The 18,438-nt window shown below is 36.2% G+C and overlaps 2 protein-coding genes across 2 annotated transcripts; both read left to right on the forward strand.

Moving 5' to 3' along the window:
- The first annotated feature begins 215 nt into the window (after positions 1–215).
- On the forward strand, positions 216–5,518 carry LOC147387341 (xyloglucan endotransglucosylase protein 6-like). The gene is made up of 4 exons (XM_086421866.1): positions 216–671; positions 759–859; positions 3,196–3,389; positions 4,889–5,518. The coding sequence occupies exons 1-4, from the start codon at positions 494–496 to the stop codon at positions 5,301–5,303; spliced, it is 888 nt and encodes a 295-aa protein (XP_086277992.1). The 5' UTR covers positions 216–493; the 3' UTR covers positions 5,304–5,518.
- Positions 5,519–10,495: 4,977 nt separating this feature from the next.
- On the forward strand, positions 10,496–18,391 carry LOC147387342 (uncharacterized). The gene is made up of 7 exons (XM_086421562.1): positions 10,496–10,852; positions 14,078–14,192; positions 14,632–14,743; positions 14,999–15,324; positions 15,514–16,770; positions 16,870–17,838; positions 17,934–18,391. The coding sequence occupies exons 1-7, from the start codon at positions 10,496–10,498 to the stop codon at positions 18,389–18,391; spliced, it is 3,594 nt and encodes a 1,197-aa protein (XP_086277688.1).
- Positions 18,392–18,438: the final 47 nt, after the last annotated feature.

Here is an 18,438-nt window from a genome sequence, read left to right on the forward strand (position 1 = left end):
AACTCTTGAAGCACAGGATATGACTCTATCTGATAAATGAGAATCTCCAAGTTTGGCCACTAACACACTTTCCCAAGCACAGACAACACCACTTCCCCATAAAGCGCTGATCAGACCGCACGTAAATCATTAAACACAATTACACAATTATCCCTTAAAAATATCTACTTATTAGCAATCATATGCAGGGGAAGTAGTGTTGTAACTTTACCATAATTAATCCCCATTTATATCGCATTTGCCTTTTTCAGCTGGCACGTGGCGTCAGCTAAGTAAAACCAAACAAAAAAAAACGAACAGTTTCCAATTCCAGCTAAGGCTACATCTTTAATCATCGAGATCTGCAATCTTACGTGGATAATGAAGTGGCCTTACTTGGGCTATAAAATGCTGAACTAGTCTTCGCAGAATATTTGCAATTGCAGAATAGAAGCTTCGGCTAAGCTTAGAGCTTGAAGCCGAGTGTCTCTTTCTTTGAAGCTCTCTCTCAGTAATGGCGGCTTCATTACCTTCTTCGTCTGTAAAGTTTCTATTTTTGAGCTTCTTTGTGTTTGTTTTCGTGGGTTTAGTGAGTACGGCTAGGTTCGATGAGCTGTTCCACCCAAGCTGGGCTTTAGATCATGTAATCTACGAGGGAGAGCAGCTTAAGCTCAAGCTCGATAGCTACTCTGGTAAATCATTACAAGATGACTTGTTTTGTTGTTTCTCTTATCCCCTGTTTTTATGGAAAATTTGAAACTATCTTGTCGATTTTACAGGAGCTGGGTTTGCTTCAAAAAGCAAATATTTGTTTGGAAAAACAACAATTCAAATCAAGCTTATACAAGGAGACTCTGCTGGAACTGTTACTGCCTTCTATGTAAGAAAAATCTCCTTTATTTTTTTTAAAGATAGATTATATTGGCACACCAACTTTTACTTACAACACAGCAATCCTTAATAATTGGGCGTTGTTAACATGTGCCCTTGGGCACACGCTAAAGCAGGGGTAAACCACATTTTTTGATAAAAAATAAATAATAAACAAATTATTTTATATAATAAATCATTAATAGAATGATAAAAAAAATTATTAATTTATCTCTAAAGAAGTCATTAATATATGTCTTATTCTTAAAATAATTCATAATAGATAAATAAATTTATTTATTTATTATATAAGGTTTGGTTCGATTGTATAAAAGCCTTTTCTAAAACCATAACAGAAACCGCAACTTGTTCCAAATCGTACCAAACCGACCCAAAACTATCGGTTTGGTTCGATTCTTAATTTGAACCGGACCAAGTTGCACCCTTACATTAAAGTGCAATAAATGCCCTTAAAAATCTAATTTTTATTGAAGTACCCTCATATTCCAATTTTCAAAGTGTATTTGTTGCACTTTAACACGTACTCTAAGGGCACACGTTATTAGAATCTTATAATTAAATACATATAGGAGTTAGCACGAATATCGTTTTGGATTAAAGGGTAAACGTGGAAAGATATTATAGGTAGAAGGGTATAAATTGGAGAGAGATTGTTGAAAGTGTGGTGGTGGGGGCAGATGAAAGAGAATGAGTTGAAGGGGGATGATTTTTGAGTTGTGATTTCCGAATTCACCCTTTCACCCTCTAACAAACCCCCCCCCCCCCCCCACGCTCCCAAAAAAAAAACCTCTCTTGAGATGGTTGTGCATAGAATCGTAGATTTTTCCTTGGGATACACAATCGCACATCCCGATAAAATATGTACAATTGTGTATCTTGAGAAAATCCATGGTTCTATGCACAATCATGTTAGTATAGTTTTTCAAAAGGGGAGGGGGTCATTTTATCATTATTCATGATTTTTTGCTCATAGCCCACCAACTGTTTGATATGTGGCACAAATTATATCACCAATAGAGAGAAACTTTCCAATCTCCTAGCAAGTCTGCCCATAAATTTCAATTTTAAGATTTAAGATCTTAAAATGGGTCATTGAGCCCACATTGATTATCACAAATTTTATGAAAAAACTTATGTTAAAAATATGGCTTTTCGAGCTTAATATAGGGAATTGAAAATAGATGGCCACTGAGTACCCAAACTTAAAATGAAAAGTCAATTGTGAAAAATAAAGGGTTTTTTTTTTTTTTCTCCATTTTTTAAAAATTCGTAGAATTTCGTCCTCTACAGTCTTATGACATCAAATCATGTGTTTGAATGCCAAAAAGTAATCCAATAAAATAAATTTCATTTTCCACCAAGAGCAAGAGAGACATTTCCTCTCTTATTAGTGATATCATTTGCACCAGATGTCAAATGATTATTTGATTGTGAGAAAAAAAAATACTTATTAAAAAAGTGAAGAGGGAAGACAATAAAGTGGATAATGTGAGCTCCACTATAGTTGAGTAGTGGACTAATATGGACCCTACACCATTATAGCTCGAGTGGAACATACATACCCTACAAAATTTTAATTGGAATGGGATCCATTATTGTCTTTTTAATGTAAGAGCACATGTTAAAGCGAAATAAATATATTTTCAAAATTGAATTTCCTATATAAAAAAAATACCCTAAAAAGATTTTATTTTATCAAAAATACCCTCAAATGCTTATTTGCAATGTATTTAATGCAGTTTAACTTGTGCTTTTAGAGCACATGTTAAACAAAAGGGTCTCGTTCGCCACCCTTAGTTTTACCACACACTTTAACAAACGCGTTTTGTCTTACATGGGTTAGAAGTTTCGGAATGAGCTGATTTTTGGTGAGGATGACCTCTATGGTGAGGAGATCATCCTCACCAAAAATCAGCTCATTCCAAAACTTCTAACCCCATCAAAATTGATTTACAAAAAATGGACGATCCACGATTTTTCAACGTGTAAACATGGGGCTAAACATTTCGGAATGGGCTGATTTTTGGGGAGGATGATCTTCTAATCATAGAGATCATACTCACCAAAAATCAACTCATTCCAATACTTCTAACCCATGTAGGACAAAAAAACGTTTGTTAAAGTGTGTGGTAAAACTTAGGGTGCTGAACATTTCCCTAAACAAAATCCTTTAGCCTCTGGAGATAGTTTGATGTGTTATTAGTAAAAATTGGTATGTTAATAGTAGACTTTAAAAAAGAAAAAACTTATTAATAGTTTCATTGTGAAAAACATATATTTTGATTTATTTATTTCTTTGTTTGGGTTTTAAATGTGGAGGTACAGATGTCATCTGAGGGTCCAAATCACAACGAATTCGACTTTGAGTTCTTGGGGAACACAACGGGTGAGCCATATCTGGTGCAGACAAACGTGTACATTAATGGAATAGGAAACAGGGAGCAAAGACTGAGTCTCTGGTTCGACCCAACGAAGGATTTCCACTCATACTCTATCCTCTGGAACCAGCATCATGTCGTGTGCGTAATAAACAAACCCCTTCCTCTGCCCTTGGCTTTCTTCGCTCTCGTGTTTTTGCTATTTTGCGCTAGTACAAGCATACCAGCGCATTTTAGAATTTCAGTACGTTTTTATTAGTGGAATTTAGACATATTCCTCGTTTTGGTGAATATATACTCCCTGACCATGGTCTTCCGTAGAAGACTAATTCAAACTGACTTAAATACCATTGCCTTTTAAACACTTATCTAAACAGCTTGATATTTAGGATTGACCATCAATTGGGCCTACTAACCCGGTATGATCTTGCCCATTGAGAAAATTAAGGATCCACAAAATTTGTCTTGGGCTAGAAAATTTTCAAGCCATTATATTCCTGTTGGGTTGTATTCTTGTCACTAAGGGTATCCCTAAGTTACCCTTCTATTACCTTTTAGAGTTGTGTCGAGGTGACACATGCAAAGGGGGACACGGGTGATACAATGACGTGGTGGCGAGCACATAATTGTAGATGCTTTTAGTGAGATACGAGTTAAAAGCATCTACAGTTATGTGCGCGCCATCACTTATTTTGTGTCATCCTTGTGTCTATCTTTGTGTCATTCTAGCATTAGTGTACTTTTTAAGTCAAGAGGCTAAGGGTCCGTTTGTTTGAGCTTCAGTGGCTAGTTTTGTTTTTGTTTTTTTTTTTTTTTGGCTTTTAAGTCAAAAAAGCTAAATAATGAGGTTCATTTGAATTTTTTTTGCTCCCATGGATTTCAAATGAAGTCCAAAATAACTCTTAATGGAAGTTGTCCAAAATGGACTTCTTCAAATGGCTTTTACGCGAAGTTAAAAATGTAAGACGGCTCAAATATAGTTACCAAAATATCCTTCATCTTTCAAAATGGGATTACTACCAAAATACCTTTCATCTTTACTATCAAGACTAAAAGTCATTCATCATCACTACTTTATTATTAAAACACCATTTATAATTATGTGAAGGGTAGATTGTGTATTATGCATGTGTTTTTTTTAGTAAGAAAATTTTATGTCTATTTTTAAGAGGAGATATTATCAAAATTTTGATAGAATTATAAAATTTATAAATTTATTTAAATTGAAAATAATTATTTCTATAATTTTTTAATATAAATTATATATATATTTATTAAGGTATTCTACCCATTTTTGGTGTATTATCAACATTAAGGATATTTTGGTCATTTATCAGAATCTAATAATAAAAAATTTTAAACGAATATCAATTTCTAGCTTATGTGCTTCTACAACGAACAAGCTTTTTCTGGATGTAGCTTTTCAAGCTCTGAATTTCTACTTCTTCCAGAAGACAGCTTATGAAACTAGAGTTGGCTCTGTAAAGATTAGATCCTAAGCCGCTAAGTTGAGCGGATGTGCCCACAACCAATTTAGTACAACAAAAGAAATTTAGGGAGAGAAATTAGATTTTTGCAATATCTCACTCAAATCAATACTTGGTTTCTTACTTCAATTTGTAATTTGGTACTCTTTACAGCTTTCTAGTGGACGAGACACCCATACGGGTGTTCACAAACAAGAAGAAACAAGTGGTGCCATTTCCAAAGGACCAAGCAATGGGTGTGTACAGCTCCATATGGAATGCCGACGATTGGGCCACGCAGGGTGGTCGGGTCAAGACAAATTGGAACCATGCCCCCTTCTTATCATCCTACAAGGGGTTTGAGATCGATGGCTGTGAGTGTCCCATCACGATCACAATGGTGGAAAATTCACGGAGATGTAGCGGCATTGAGAGGAAATACTGGTGGGACCAGCCCATGATGTCAGAGTTGAGCCTGCACCAGAGACATCAGCTCCTATGGGTTCGGGCCAACCATCTCATTTATGATTATTGTACTGACTCGACTAGGTTTCTTGTTGCTCCACCAGAATGTGACCACCACAAGTGATGAAGCACGATATTAAGAGGTGGTGTGGAGTGGGAGATTTTTTGCTCACAAAAAAGTTAATCTAGGGTTTAATAGAATCCCAGATGAACAATCGTATGAAACCTAGCTAATAGGATAGTTTTGTAAATTGGGGATACCCTCAATTCATATGGGTTCATCTGGATCCTGTGAAATCCTGATTTGACTTTTCTGTGAGTAAAATTTTATTTTCCGTGTGGAGTGGTGTATATTGTGTACAAAAAATATGAATAAGTTTTTCTTTGGATCTTCTCACCTAATTTATTATAGATGTAAGAAATCATGATGGATTAATATTATGTTTGAGCTTTTCTATTAAGCTACTCTGATCAAATTATGGCTATTGTGCTGGTGCACCAATCAGTCTCATTTTGTGGGGTTATAGTTGTTAATCCCACATAATAGGATGCATGGCTCACCATATACTAGTGACTACTATGTTTTGATTAATTCGCTTTTACTTTCTCAAAGATTAGTCTTGTAACTTTATTTTTATTTCTTAGCAAATTATCCATTGTATCATATTCCAATAATCAAGTCATTAATAATTTTAGTAGAGTAAAGGACTTTACGCAATGTCATTTAGGTAAGTTTTTTGAGTTGACTTGGATGACATCATTTCTAGTTACCTATAATTACATCAAGTCAACTTGTTTGTGATTCCAATCAATTAAAGGAAATTGTATACCATGCCATAACAAGTGTGAAATATTGCAGTTGATCTAATTCTCTCTTTTGTTTCCTTGTAATCTGTTTTGGATAAGACTTCCTTAATTAGAATCCTTGTTGAGGATAGCATAGGGAAGATAGTGATTATTCTATTTTTGGAGAGAAAAATGTGTTTTGTAAATAAAGATTTCTAGGGCTGTAAAATTCGAGAGAAAATAGTCGTGGTTCTTGTTTTATTATGTAGACGTAAGCACACTGCCAAATCACAAAAATCCTTGTGTTTATTCATTTTTTTGTCTTCTTTGCTGTTTCGATTATTTCACAACTAAACCATACCTCATGACAACTTGCTTGGTTAGTTCGTAAGTCATTGTCCTTGTACAGCTTAACATTGCCACCTAACAACAACAAACTTGGTCCCACCCATCATAATGAGTCAGTCCCTCCCACATGAAATACCTATCACTAGATGCTTGCCCTGACATGTTTTGTTCGCTAGAAAACGATTGTGTCCTCCAGATTGAAAAAACACTAAGCCACCGAGAACTCTACAAACTTAAATTACTACATAGTGTCAATATTAACAACATTCCCCCCACCCCACCCACTATTTGGTGAGATTATGTGAGACATCTATCAATAACATTTAAAGATATTAATGTAGATGCATGCCCAACAAACCATGGTGATCACTGTTATTTTTTATGGAGCTTGATGGTACTGGTTAGCAACGAGTACTATTCATCATTTAACATATTATTCTTTTTTTTGAAAGAGTGTAATATATAATTATGAATTTTCTATTTATAATGGAATTGGTGTTATTCGTGAATATACCTTAAAAATAAAATTCTCCGCACCATCTCCTTCAATATATCATCCATCCACAACAACAGGGAAAATCAGTCTCATCAGATTCTTAGGAGGCAGTTAAATATTTTGTGAATTGGTTGCGGATATTTTAGCTGCTTTTGCATTTTTTGACAGATATATCAAAATGCATCCTCAATTGTTACCTTCAAGCTCTCGAAAATTGCAAATGATGATGCTAACTAGTATGAGTCATTTGTAATATAAATTGTAAATATTTCTCCAAATCAAGTAATTTGATTGGGATTTGCTATTAAATATTATCTAATCTTACTATGAAAACCACCTCTGTTTTTTTTATTCGAGATCTAAGACTACCAACTCCATCGAACAATTGTGCACAATGATAATTAATACCAGCAAATGCACATTCAGTCACTTATCACGACCAACTAGTTAAAAGAAATAAATTATAACATTAAACTCTTATCAAAATCTCAGTAGTAATGATTTTACTTATTGAGGAATGATTTTCATTTTTATTTGATTGATATACGTTCTCTGCCACACCCGGTAATTTTCTTGGATTCCCAAATGTTGATTTGGCTGTCTGTTGAGTGTATTTTACTTACATGGCTTTATCAATACTAAGTCAACCAAGATTTGTTATTAGCAAAAATCTGTCCTAAGTTAATGACCCAATAGCATGACACCACATGTGTAAAAAAGAAGGATAAAATCCCAACACTTAAACCACTTGAAATTTTTTTGCTCTGGCAATTTTCTTGAAAATTTTTTGCTCATAGAAAAGTTAATTCGAGATTTCGAAGAACCTGAATTTGAACAACCGTGCGCAATCATTTGTGTTGAGGGCTTCCTCAATTCACAAAAATAACCATGTTAAGGAAGTCCTCAATACATATAATTGGTCAATCCGAGATTCTGTAATGTCTTGGATTGACTTTTGTATGCCTAAATTTTTTCTCTACAACTAACCCATCACTCTTTCTATTTTTGATACACATGGCATCATACCATTGGATAATCAATTCATCATAATTTTTTAACAACAAATATATGTTCCCAACTCCAAATTGAAAGTAAGCAAAGATATGATCAATCTTGAGTATTTTTTGTGCATGGCACAACTGACATGTGGCGCAAATGACGTAAGTCATAGAGAGAGTTTCTCTCTCCTGTCCCGTGTGTCATTTGCCCACAAATTTTAATTGTATGATTTCAAATCTTAAAATGAGTTGTTGGGCCCACCTGGATTATCACATTGGCAATCTAAGACAAGCTTTCATGAAAAAATTAAAAAAAAAATAACAATAATAAATTTTTTTTGAGCTTGATCCAAGTGTTAGAAATGGATGGCTACCGTGCACCCAAATTTAAAATTAAAATTCAATGGTGTAAAATAATCTTTTTATTATTATTTTAAAATTCATAGAATTTTGTCCTTTACAACCTCGTGGTATAAGATCTTGTTTTCAAATGCCACAAAGTGATCTTATCAGGAAATTTCATTTTTTCCACCATGGCCAAGAGAGAGAAATTTGTTTTTTTTATCTCATTTGCACCACTTGTCAAAACGATTGTTAGTCTGTGAGCAATTTGGCTTACAGTACTTTGAGTAAAAAATCACTAGATCAATCTTACCCTCATCTTAACTTAGGATTAGATAAGTGAAGAGTGATTTTTTGCTCAGCACTGTGAGCAAATCTACTATGCCCCAACACTGATTTGACATGTGGTACAGATGATATAAGTAATAAAAGAGAAATTTCAAGATTAAAACACCTTTTGGCATTTAAAAACATGATCAATACCACAATATTATAGAGGAGTAAAATTCTATTAATTTTTTTTTTAAAAAAAAAAAAAGTTATTTTTCACCATTGAAATTTAATCTTAAATTTAAGTGTTTGGAAGCCGTTCATTTTCAACAATTTGGATTAAGGTTAGAAAATCTTTTTTTTTACCATGACTTTTTTTGTGAATTCTGAAAGATTGTAGTATTCAAGATTTTCTTATTAGAAAATTTTCACTCGATGGATGGGACAAGTGTAAAGAACCATATGTCTTTTTCTTTGGGATACACAAGGAAAGATCTACGGTTTTGTGCACTTGCCGAGTGAAAAATTTTCAAGTTTCATGATCAGAGGATCTTCGCCACATGTCAAAGACAAATCAATGTTGGGCTGTGAGAACAAAAAATAAATAAAAAAAAAAAAAAAAAAAATGCACTCAGTCAATCTTACCCTCGTGTTAGCTTACATTTAAGATGAGCGGAATATTCAAGACAACAAGACATTGCGTTACAAGCCAAAACACGAGTGCAATTTACAAAATTTACCCATAAAATGTCATATGGCTGTTTTGCACTTGTTTACTCCCAGCAACAGCTGTAACTGTAACCGCGTCCCTTTATTTTCAAACAAGTATTACTGTGTCGGTTCTTTCCACGAAAATCAACGTCAGTCAGCTTACTCTGTCTTTATGACAAGAATAATAATAAAACACCCATTAGAGTTTCAATGATGATGTTATCTACATCCTTTCATAAACACGTGGACATAATTTTTATATATCTTGGACCAATATGTATAAACTAGATCACTATTGAGTCAAATTTCACTTGTGATTAGTTTTCTTCGACTTGTTGCAAGCCTCTTATTTTGAGGGTCACCACATGCAATAGTTCTCCTCCTAATTAGAGATATGAATCAGGCCATAGATTCTATCCATTCTTATAACTCAAGATCCAGATCGAATATTTGGATTCCAATAAGGATTTGGGTCTGATCAAGAATGTATCTAAATTATATTTAGAGCTGGAATCATCTCATATTGTAATTCTTGACGTGAAAGTGGAGAAATCTCAATGAAACGCATATATGATTTTTATACACTTTCACGTTAAGAAATGCGATATGAGATTTCAACGTAAAGTCACTTCAGCATAACTCTTATATTTAACTTAAATATATAAAATTTGGTTTAGATTTTGCAAGAGTTGGATCCAATTATTATTGGGTCATGATTCTAATGTTGAGATCCTATAAAAATCCAATTTATGTCGGATTAGTCCCATGTCAGATCCAGACTCAATCTATTGACAGCCTTGCTCCTGACATATGTAGGAAGCACCAATTTAAATGCTCCATGGAAGCACAATAACATCTCTCTAACCAGATTAAAATGGAACGACCAGGTGTCCTCTCATCACATGGTCACACTTAGGTGTGGATTTGACTCACATAGAAAGAAGTGTGAAGATCCTTTACAGAAAGTTGCTGTCTCCCAACACCACCGTCCTCAGTTCATACCCTTTTTTTAATTACAAAAACCCCAAAAGCCTTCAAACTTGGAAACTTCTTTCCACTTTCAACACAAATCTCATGGGTATTTTAGTAAGAAAACTTTCAAAACCCCAAAAAGCCCTCAAACTTGGAAACTTCTTTCAACTTTCAACCACTAATCTCATGGGTATTTTAGTAATAAAACTTTCAAACCCCAAAAGGCCTTCAAACTTGGAAACTTCTTTCAACTTTCAACCACAAATCTCATGGATATTTGAGTAATAAAACTTACAAAACCCCCAAACGTTATACTTAATTACATAAAAGACCTCATCTACCTTTCCTCTATATATAATGAACCACATTTGATTGGATTTCTTTCTTAAACAGATGACTTGGAGAGTCCAAGCAAGCAAACGATATAAACAAGACCAACAAATGGCTCGGATTTTTCTCCTTTGTTTGATCTTAGCTGAGGTTTTGATGGTCCTGGCAATGGGCCGTGGACTTGAAGACTCTGAACCGAATGCACCACCAAAGGTTGGGACCGTGGTCGAGCCTCAAAGGGGTGGTGTTGGTTTTGGGGCGGAGTCACCTGGTTCAAGTGAAAGAACATCAGAAGATGGAGAAGAAATTGCAAAAGCGCCTGGGATCGGACGGTCGGAAACGCATCATCATTCGTCTGATAAATCAGTTGCTGGTGGAGGTGTCATCATTGGAGGCCTTGTGACTACGATTTTTGCTGCGGTTTTTTGCTATATTCGGGTCACAAGAAAAAAAAAATACTGAGGGAATGGTTTGAGTTCCAAAGATTTTTTATTTTTTGGTATTATTTGAAAGGAATTATAATACAGAACGCATTATTAGATCATTAGATCTTAGAGACATTTATAATTTATTTATTGTGAATAAAAGTTTTTTTTTTTCTTTTAATTTTAATTTTAATTGAGTAATTACCATCCCAAAGATTTGACGGAGTGAAATTTAGTTCTCTCTCTCTCTCTCTCTCTGTCTCTCTTTCACTTAATTGGCTCAGTGGATCTTCAATATTTGGGAAGAACACTACAGTTCAAGCTCAGGAGGGTAAAACCGACGAATCTACCCAATTCCTTTTTCAACACAACGAGATACCTTACCACTAATTCATCCTTTGTCTGATACTCCCTGTTATACTGGTTGACTATCAGCTGGGAGTTAGTGAACACTAACAGCTTGTTGAACTTCAGCTCCCTTGACATTTTTAGCCCATTTATGACTACCTCATACTCCATCTCATCGTTTGAAGCCCCATCCCGAGCTTCAACATCCTCTCCAATCTGTCACTGGTTGGTGTCACAAAAACTATCCCGATTCCTGAGCTGTTGTAGTTTGAAGACCTATCTATAAGTATTCTTTACCTCGAGTATGCATCATATGCGCTAAGATCCCCTACTTCCTCTATACTGTATCCTCATCTTCTTCCCTATTCAGATCTTTGATTGGGAAGTCTGCCATGAAGTTTGTTAGCACTTGTCCCTTTAGTGTCGTTCGCCTTTCAAACTACAAGTCATGCTTTTCTTAATCACTACCCATTTCGTTATTCTCTTAGACTTGTTCGTTCTTTGCAACACATTCCCCAGGGGATAATCCATTACTACTCGAAATCAGTGACTGAAAATACGGACAGAGCTTCTAAGCTGAGTAAACTAAGGCAAACTTGACTTTCTCTTTCTATTATATTTTACCTTTGACTGATCGAGGTTGTCCTAATGAAGTACATGGGATACTCTCGTACCAAATCCACTTGAAATAATATTGAGCTAACTGAGAGTAATGTAACCGCCAGATAGATCCCGAACTCCTCACATTCCTTAGTTGTACTGATTATGGGTGGGGCTCCCCTATGTACTTCTTTAGGTTTTGGAATGCTATTTCACATTCCCGAACTAGTCACAACTCTTTTCCTTCTTTAGTAATCTAAACAATGGTTTAGAGCCTTGAAATGAACCTGTTCAGAGCCACGATCCTTCCTACAGGAGTTTGTACCTACTTTAAACTTCTTAGGCTCGGTATCTCGATTAGGAATCGTATTTGGTCTGGGTTTGCCTCTATTCCCCTTTGTGTGACCATATAATAGAGAAATTTCCCTTATGAGACAACGAATTTGCATTTCTTCGAGTTTAGCTTCCTAAGCCGTACAAACGTTTTCTTGAAGACCCTGAGATGATCTCTTCCTTGCCTGTTCTTCACCAACATGTCATCAATGTAGACCTTTATCGTTCTCCTGATTAGGTATTTGAACATCTTAGTGACTAGACTCTAATAGGTCGTCCATGCATTTTCAGTTCGAACAACATGAGTTGGCAATAAAATAACATTTGCTTTATTATGAAAGACATCTTCTCTTGATCATTGGGGGCTAGAGGTATCAAGTTGTATCTTGAATAACCATCTATAAAAGACATTTTCTTGTTTCCTGAGGTGGCATCTACTACCTTATCGATCCTCTGCAATGGAAACATGTCTTTTGGACAAACCTTGTTTAGGTTAGTGAGGGCTATGCAAACTTTGACTCTTCTGTCTTTCCTTAGTACTACCACTATCTTCGTTATCCATTCTGGATACTCGACTTCTCGAATAAATCCAACCTTTATCAATTCATCGATTTCTTCATTTACCCCTTACCTTAAGAGTGGGGATGGTCTCCTCAATTTCTGCCAGATTGGTCGGGTTGTTGGATCCACATTTAGTTGATGACTCATCATACGAGGATCTGCACTTGGCATATCTTTGAATGACCATGCGAAAACATTTTTGTTGGCCCTTAGATATTGTAATAACTCCTCTCCTTCATCTTTAGATAAAGAGGTTTCGATATTGGTTGTTTGTTGTTCATCTTTCTCAAGGCCAACCTATTTTACTTTTTCGATCAGAGATACCTACTCTTATTGCGGCTCCCTCTATAATTGCTATTGTTGGGGGTTCTATAGAGGGACCGTCCATCCTTTTCACCCCTGACACTACTTCAGATACCTACCTTGCCTTCTATGTTGTTGTAAGACACCTTTGTGACATTTCCTGGTCCCTTTTGATGTCCATTTGCCCCTTTTTGCTCGAAAACTATATCACCTGATGGTACATTAACAGGACTATATCCACATTCTTTCTAGTATCGTATTGTAAGCTGAGTCTACTTCTATTACTATGAATCTTGCCATAACTACCTTGGGCCCCGTAGTGACTGGTAGTGTTATTTCTCTGACTGGAATGGTCGGAGCTCTGTTGAATCCGAACACAGTTGCTTGTGCTGGCTCGAGGCTTTTATATTACTCCCATTTTTTCGTAGCTTCCAGAAAGGGATATCAATCACATTCCCAGCATCCACAAAAATCCTCCTTAGATCTAAATTTCTTACCTCTAACATCACTACCAGGGCCTTATAATGCAGTGTAGTGACTCGTAAAAAATTGTATTATGTGAATGCAATTGATTAACAGATTTTTTACCTCCTTGATTTTTTGATCCCTACAAGTTTTTTGGCAACTTTGCAGTCCCTTTTGAAATGATCATTCTTTCCACAATTCCACAACCATCTCTTTTTGCCAATGATGTTCTAGACTTGCCTTTTTTTTAATTTGATCGGCATTTCCTTGGTTTTCCTTATTAGACTTCCTTTTTCTTTCCTTAGCACTCAAGGTATTCCCTGAAGTATCAGTTGATCTCGAAATTTTTCTACAAGATTCATCGTTTAAGATGACACCAACAATACCATCAAACTTCAATTTACCAAAACCAGAAGAATTGCATCACAACCATTACCAGACTATCCCAACTTTCTAGTCATCCAGATAAAATAGTAGGACCCAGATTTCTGGGGAATCTTCTCCGCTTCAACGATCAACTCCAAGATTTGGTGCTATTTTGTCGATTTCGGAAAAAATACAGACAAGGAAAGATTTGCTGGCTAAAGGTTCTTAGCCGTTGATCCTTAAGAACCAGTTTCCTACTGTTGAGGCAGAGGAAGAAGATGAATCAGAAGAGGAAGAGGATGACGATGATATTTCTACTTCTAATCCTACAGAACCAGATTATTCTTCTGATCTTGGAAGTGCTAGAACTAAGAAATTGAAAAATCGAAGACGTCGATCGTGGTCCAATCTCGGTCCTCCTAAACGGACTAGATCAAAGAGAAACCTCTAAACATATTTTTATGTCAGCTTTAATCTGGAATATTAGAGGAATTAATAATTCCTCATCACTCCTTAGACTAAAAAATATGTTAAAAAGTTTTAAACCTCTTTTGTTGGCTGTGCTGGAACCAATGTCTAGAAAAGACATAAAATTTGAACGAATGCAGTTAATTCTGAAATCCCGAATAGCAACCTCCAATGACGTTAATAACTGTGGGTCTATTTGGGTGTTTTGGTTCGGAGATCCCTCAAAATTTCGAGTAGTGCATCAGTCGTCTCAATTTATCCTTATTGATGCTGAAGTGGAGCAGAAAAAATGTGTTTTTTGTATTCTTAGAGCTTCCTGGTTAATTGAAGAACGTCGTAAATTATGGAATGATTTAAAAGAGTTGCTGAAAGATGTTGAGAGTCTACTCATTGTAGGGGACTTTAACTCTATTCTATTTCCTGATGAAAAGAAAGGTGGGAGGTTTCCAAATCGTGTATCTATGGAAGACTTAGGAGAACTCATGGGGCTCTGCAATTAGTTGACGCTGGTTTCTCGGGTAATAGATTCACATGGTGTAATAATAGGCAAGGAATTAATCGAATTTGGGCAAGATTGGATAGGGTCTTAGTGTTTCCTCCCTGGATTTCAGAATTGGGTACACCTTTGGTATCGCATCTACCAAGACTGTCATCCGATCATTGTCCTCTTCTTATTCAATTTTTTAAACCATTACAGGGATGAGAGGGAAGACTTCTTGCAAATTGTGAGGGAGTCTTGGTCTCCTAGAGCGGAAGGGTCTCCTTTGTATCGTTTCTTTTCAAAACTCAAAAGGCTGAAGGGTGCTCTAAAAGTATGGAATAAGGAGGTTGTGGGCAACGTACAAAAAAGACTGAAGTTAGCAGAAACTAAGGTCCAAGAATATGAAAACCTACTTGCCACTCAAGGTTGGGATCAAAATATCTATTTAGAGTGTCAAAGATCCAAGTTGGAGTATGCTACTTGGGCAAATAATGAGGAGTCGTTTTGGAAGCAAAAATCAAGAGTTTCTTGGCTCAAGGAAGGTGACAGAAACACTAAATTCTTTCACCTTTCTACTAAGATTCATACATTGAGAAACTCGATTAGACGAATTAGAAAATCTGATGGGACATTTATAGAAGACTAAGAAGAAATTGGTAGAGAGGCAGTCCATTCTTTTAAAGAACTACTTAACTCTTCTCAAAGATGCTCTTATAGAAATTTGCTGGAAGGGCTGAATTGTAAAGTTACCGCTCAGCAGAATGATCGGTTGTGTGCTCTTCCTAATGAAATTGAGGTTTTGCAAGTTGTACAAAGTATGAATGCTCAAGGAGCAGCAGGTCCGGGTGGTTTCTCGGGGATTTTCTACGTTAAATGTTGGGATATCATCAAGCATGACTTGATGAAGGCAGTCATTAATTTTTTTCAGGAAGGCGTTATCCCAAAATCTATCAATGCCACGTCTATTGCCTTGATCCCTAAGATTAAGGTACCTCTATCCTTTTCTGATTTTAGGCCTATTAGTTTATGCAATTTTTTGTATAAAATTTTATCTAAAATCTTGGCCTCGAGATTAGGAGAGCTTCTACCTTCCTTAATCTCTCCTGAACAAGGTGCTTTTGTTAAGGGTAGGAATATCTATGATAATATTGTGTTGGCTCATGAAGTGCTAGATGATCTTAATCTGAAAGTTAGAGGGAATAATGTGGCAATGAAGATCGATATGAAGAAAGCTTATGACAGGCTTGAGTGGCCGTTCTTAAGGGCAGTACTTTTCAAGTTGGGGTTCTCGGAAGAATTTCTGAAATTGATTAACGGGTGTTTGGAAAGTGTATCTTATTCGGTGATAGTCAATGGGTGCTCATATGGATTTTTCGGAGGAAGTCGTGGTCTAAGACAAGGAGATCCTTTATCTCCTAGTCTTTTCATTCTCGCGGAGGAAGCACTTAGTGTGGGTCTGAATCATTTAGCACAATCAGGACAAATGGAGAGATTTGCAGTTTCAAAAAAAGGGGTAGCCCCTAGCCACCTCTTATTTGCGGACGATTTGATCATTTTTTCTAAAGCTACTACGAAGTCTCTAAAAGTTATCAAAGATTTTCTGGAATTTTATGAGAAGGCATCAGGTCAGCAAGTCAGCTTAGAAAAAAGTTATTTTTTTGTGGCTAATCATATGGAAGGAAGGAGAATAGATCTTGTTAAAACAATTCTGGGCTTTCCTAAGGGCTCTCTACCAACCAATTATTTGGGTGTTCCGCTGTTTACTGGAAGAGTTATGAGAGAAATGTGTAGGGGCTTGGTTTCCAAGATCTCGAGGAAGATGATGGGTTGGAAGTCCAATCTTCTATCTGAAGGTGGTCGTTTAACCTTGCTTTCACATGTACTCACTTCCATTCCAGTGTATCTAATTTCAATTCTATCCATTCCAAAGTATATTTCAGATTCTTTGGAGTCGAGCTTTGCTAAATTCTTTTGGGGTAGTACTGAGGGTAAAAGGAAAAATCATCTTGTTGCTTGGCATTAAGTATGTAAACCTAAGCTAGAAGGTGGGCTAGGTATTAAAACTCTTGCTGAGATCCATAAAACAGGTTTAACGAAAACATGCTGGAAATTGGTAAATGAGAAAGGGTTGTGGATAGACTACCTTAAGAAAAAGTATGTCAAGGATGGAAATTGGTGGAATCCGTCAAAAATAAGGGGCTCCAAGATTTGGAGAACTTTGCGAAATTTTCTTCATCCAACAATTAGACTTTCAAAAAATTTGATTGGAGATGGTGCAACGACTTCTCTCTTCCTACACAACTGGAGAGGTTCAGTTCCGTTGATCGATTCTTATCCGGATGAAAATAAACAAATTATGGTGAAAGAGGTATGGAGTCAAGTGGGCTGGAATGTTTCTAAACTTAGAGACCTAATTCAAGATGGCAATGCAGTGGAAGAGATTATTGCTTCTAATCTTCAGCAATCAAGTTTTGATAGAACAATTTGGAAGCCGTCAAAATCTGGTTTGTTTTCGTCCTGTTCGGCATGGGAATCAGTGAGACAAAGGGGTAATGTATCTCATATCTGCAAGGCAATCTGGAAGGCTCAGGTACCCACCAAGATGAAGACTTTGGCATGGAAGATCTATCATAAAGCATGTCCGGTGGATCGGATCCGAAAAAAATGGGGGTTCTCCATGGCGTCAAGATGTCCATGTTGTGAAGATGATGAAGAAACTGTTGAACACCTTTTCTATAAATGTTCTTTTTCTATAAAGGTGTGGAATTTTTTTAGCTGCCACCTTCTAGATGAGCAAGTCAGAATTATGACGCCTGGATTACTTCTTAATTGGGGCCTATCGAAAAATTCTCAATTTGGAAATGTCAATGGAATGATTTCATGGGTAGTATGCTGGAACATTTGGATCACTAGGAATAAATGTATCTTTGAGAACAAGAAGGCCTCTGTCCAGGGAGTTATATTCAGCTGTCTGAAATGGCTAAAAGAACTAGAAGATCATCAGATTTTCAAATATCCTTCCTCAGATGATGAAATCAAAAAGCTTCAAGCTATAGGTATACATAGGAGAACGATTCCTCAAAGACGTATAGTCAAAGTCTGTTGGGAAAAACGCCAGCTGGCTGGTTTAAACTTAATACTAACAGTGCAGCAAGAGGTAACCCAGGTATTTCAGGAGGTGGTGCTATCCTACGTGATGATCATGGAGAACTTGTGGCAGCAGGGCACTGGGTTTTCGGAGAAGCGACAAACAATGTAGCTGAAATCCGTGCATTGGTAGTTGCATTAGAGAGCTTTGATTTAATTGGTAAAAATCTTATTGTTGAAATGGATTCAGCTATCATAGTGAGGGGTCTTGCAAGTCATGTAGTCTCTTGGAAACTAGATGAATGGATATATAAGGCATGGACAATGCTATCGAAAATCGAAGTCAGAGTAACTCATGTTTGGAGAGAGGCAAATGTTGTTGCAAATGCCCTTGCTGCAGCACCAATTCATAGTCAACAGTCGATGAAATTCATGCGAGTAATGGAGTTACCTATTAATGTTAAACATGCTTATACTGGAGATAAGCTTGAATTGCCTCAATTTCGAATTGTAAATCGTTAGGGTCTGCCATATGTACAAATTTTCCCATATATAATATAAATCATCTT

Source organism: Akebia trifoliata, chromosome 13 (assembly GCF_017979445.1).
Source record: "Akebia trifoliata isolate Shusen 1 chromosome 13, ASM1797944v1, whole genome shotgun sequence".
NCBI classification, from domain to species: Eukaryota; Viridiplantae; Streptophyta; class Magnoliopsida; order Ranunculales; family Lardizabalaceae; genus Akebia; species Akebia trifoliata.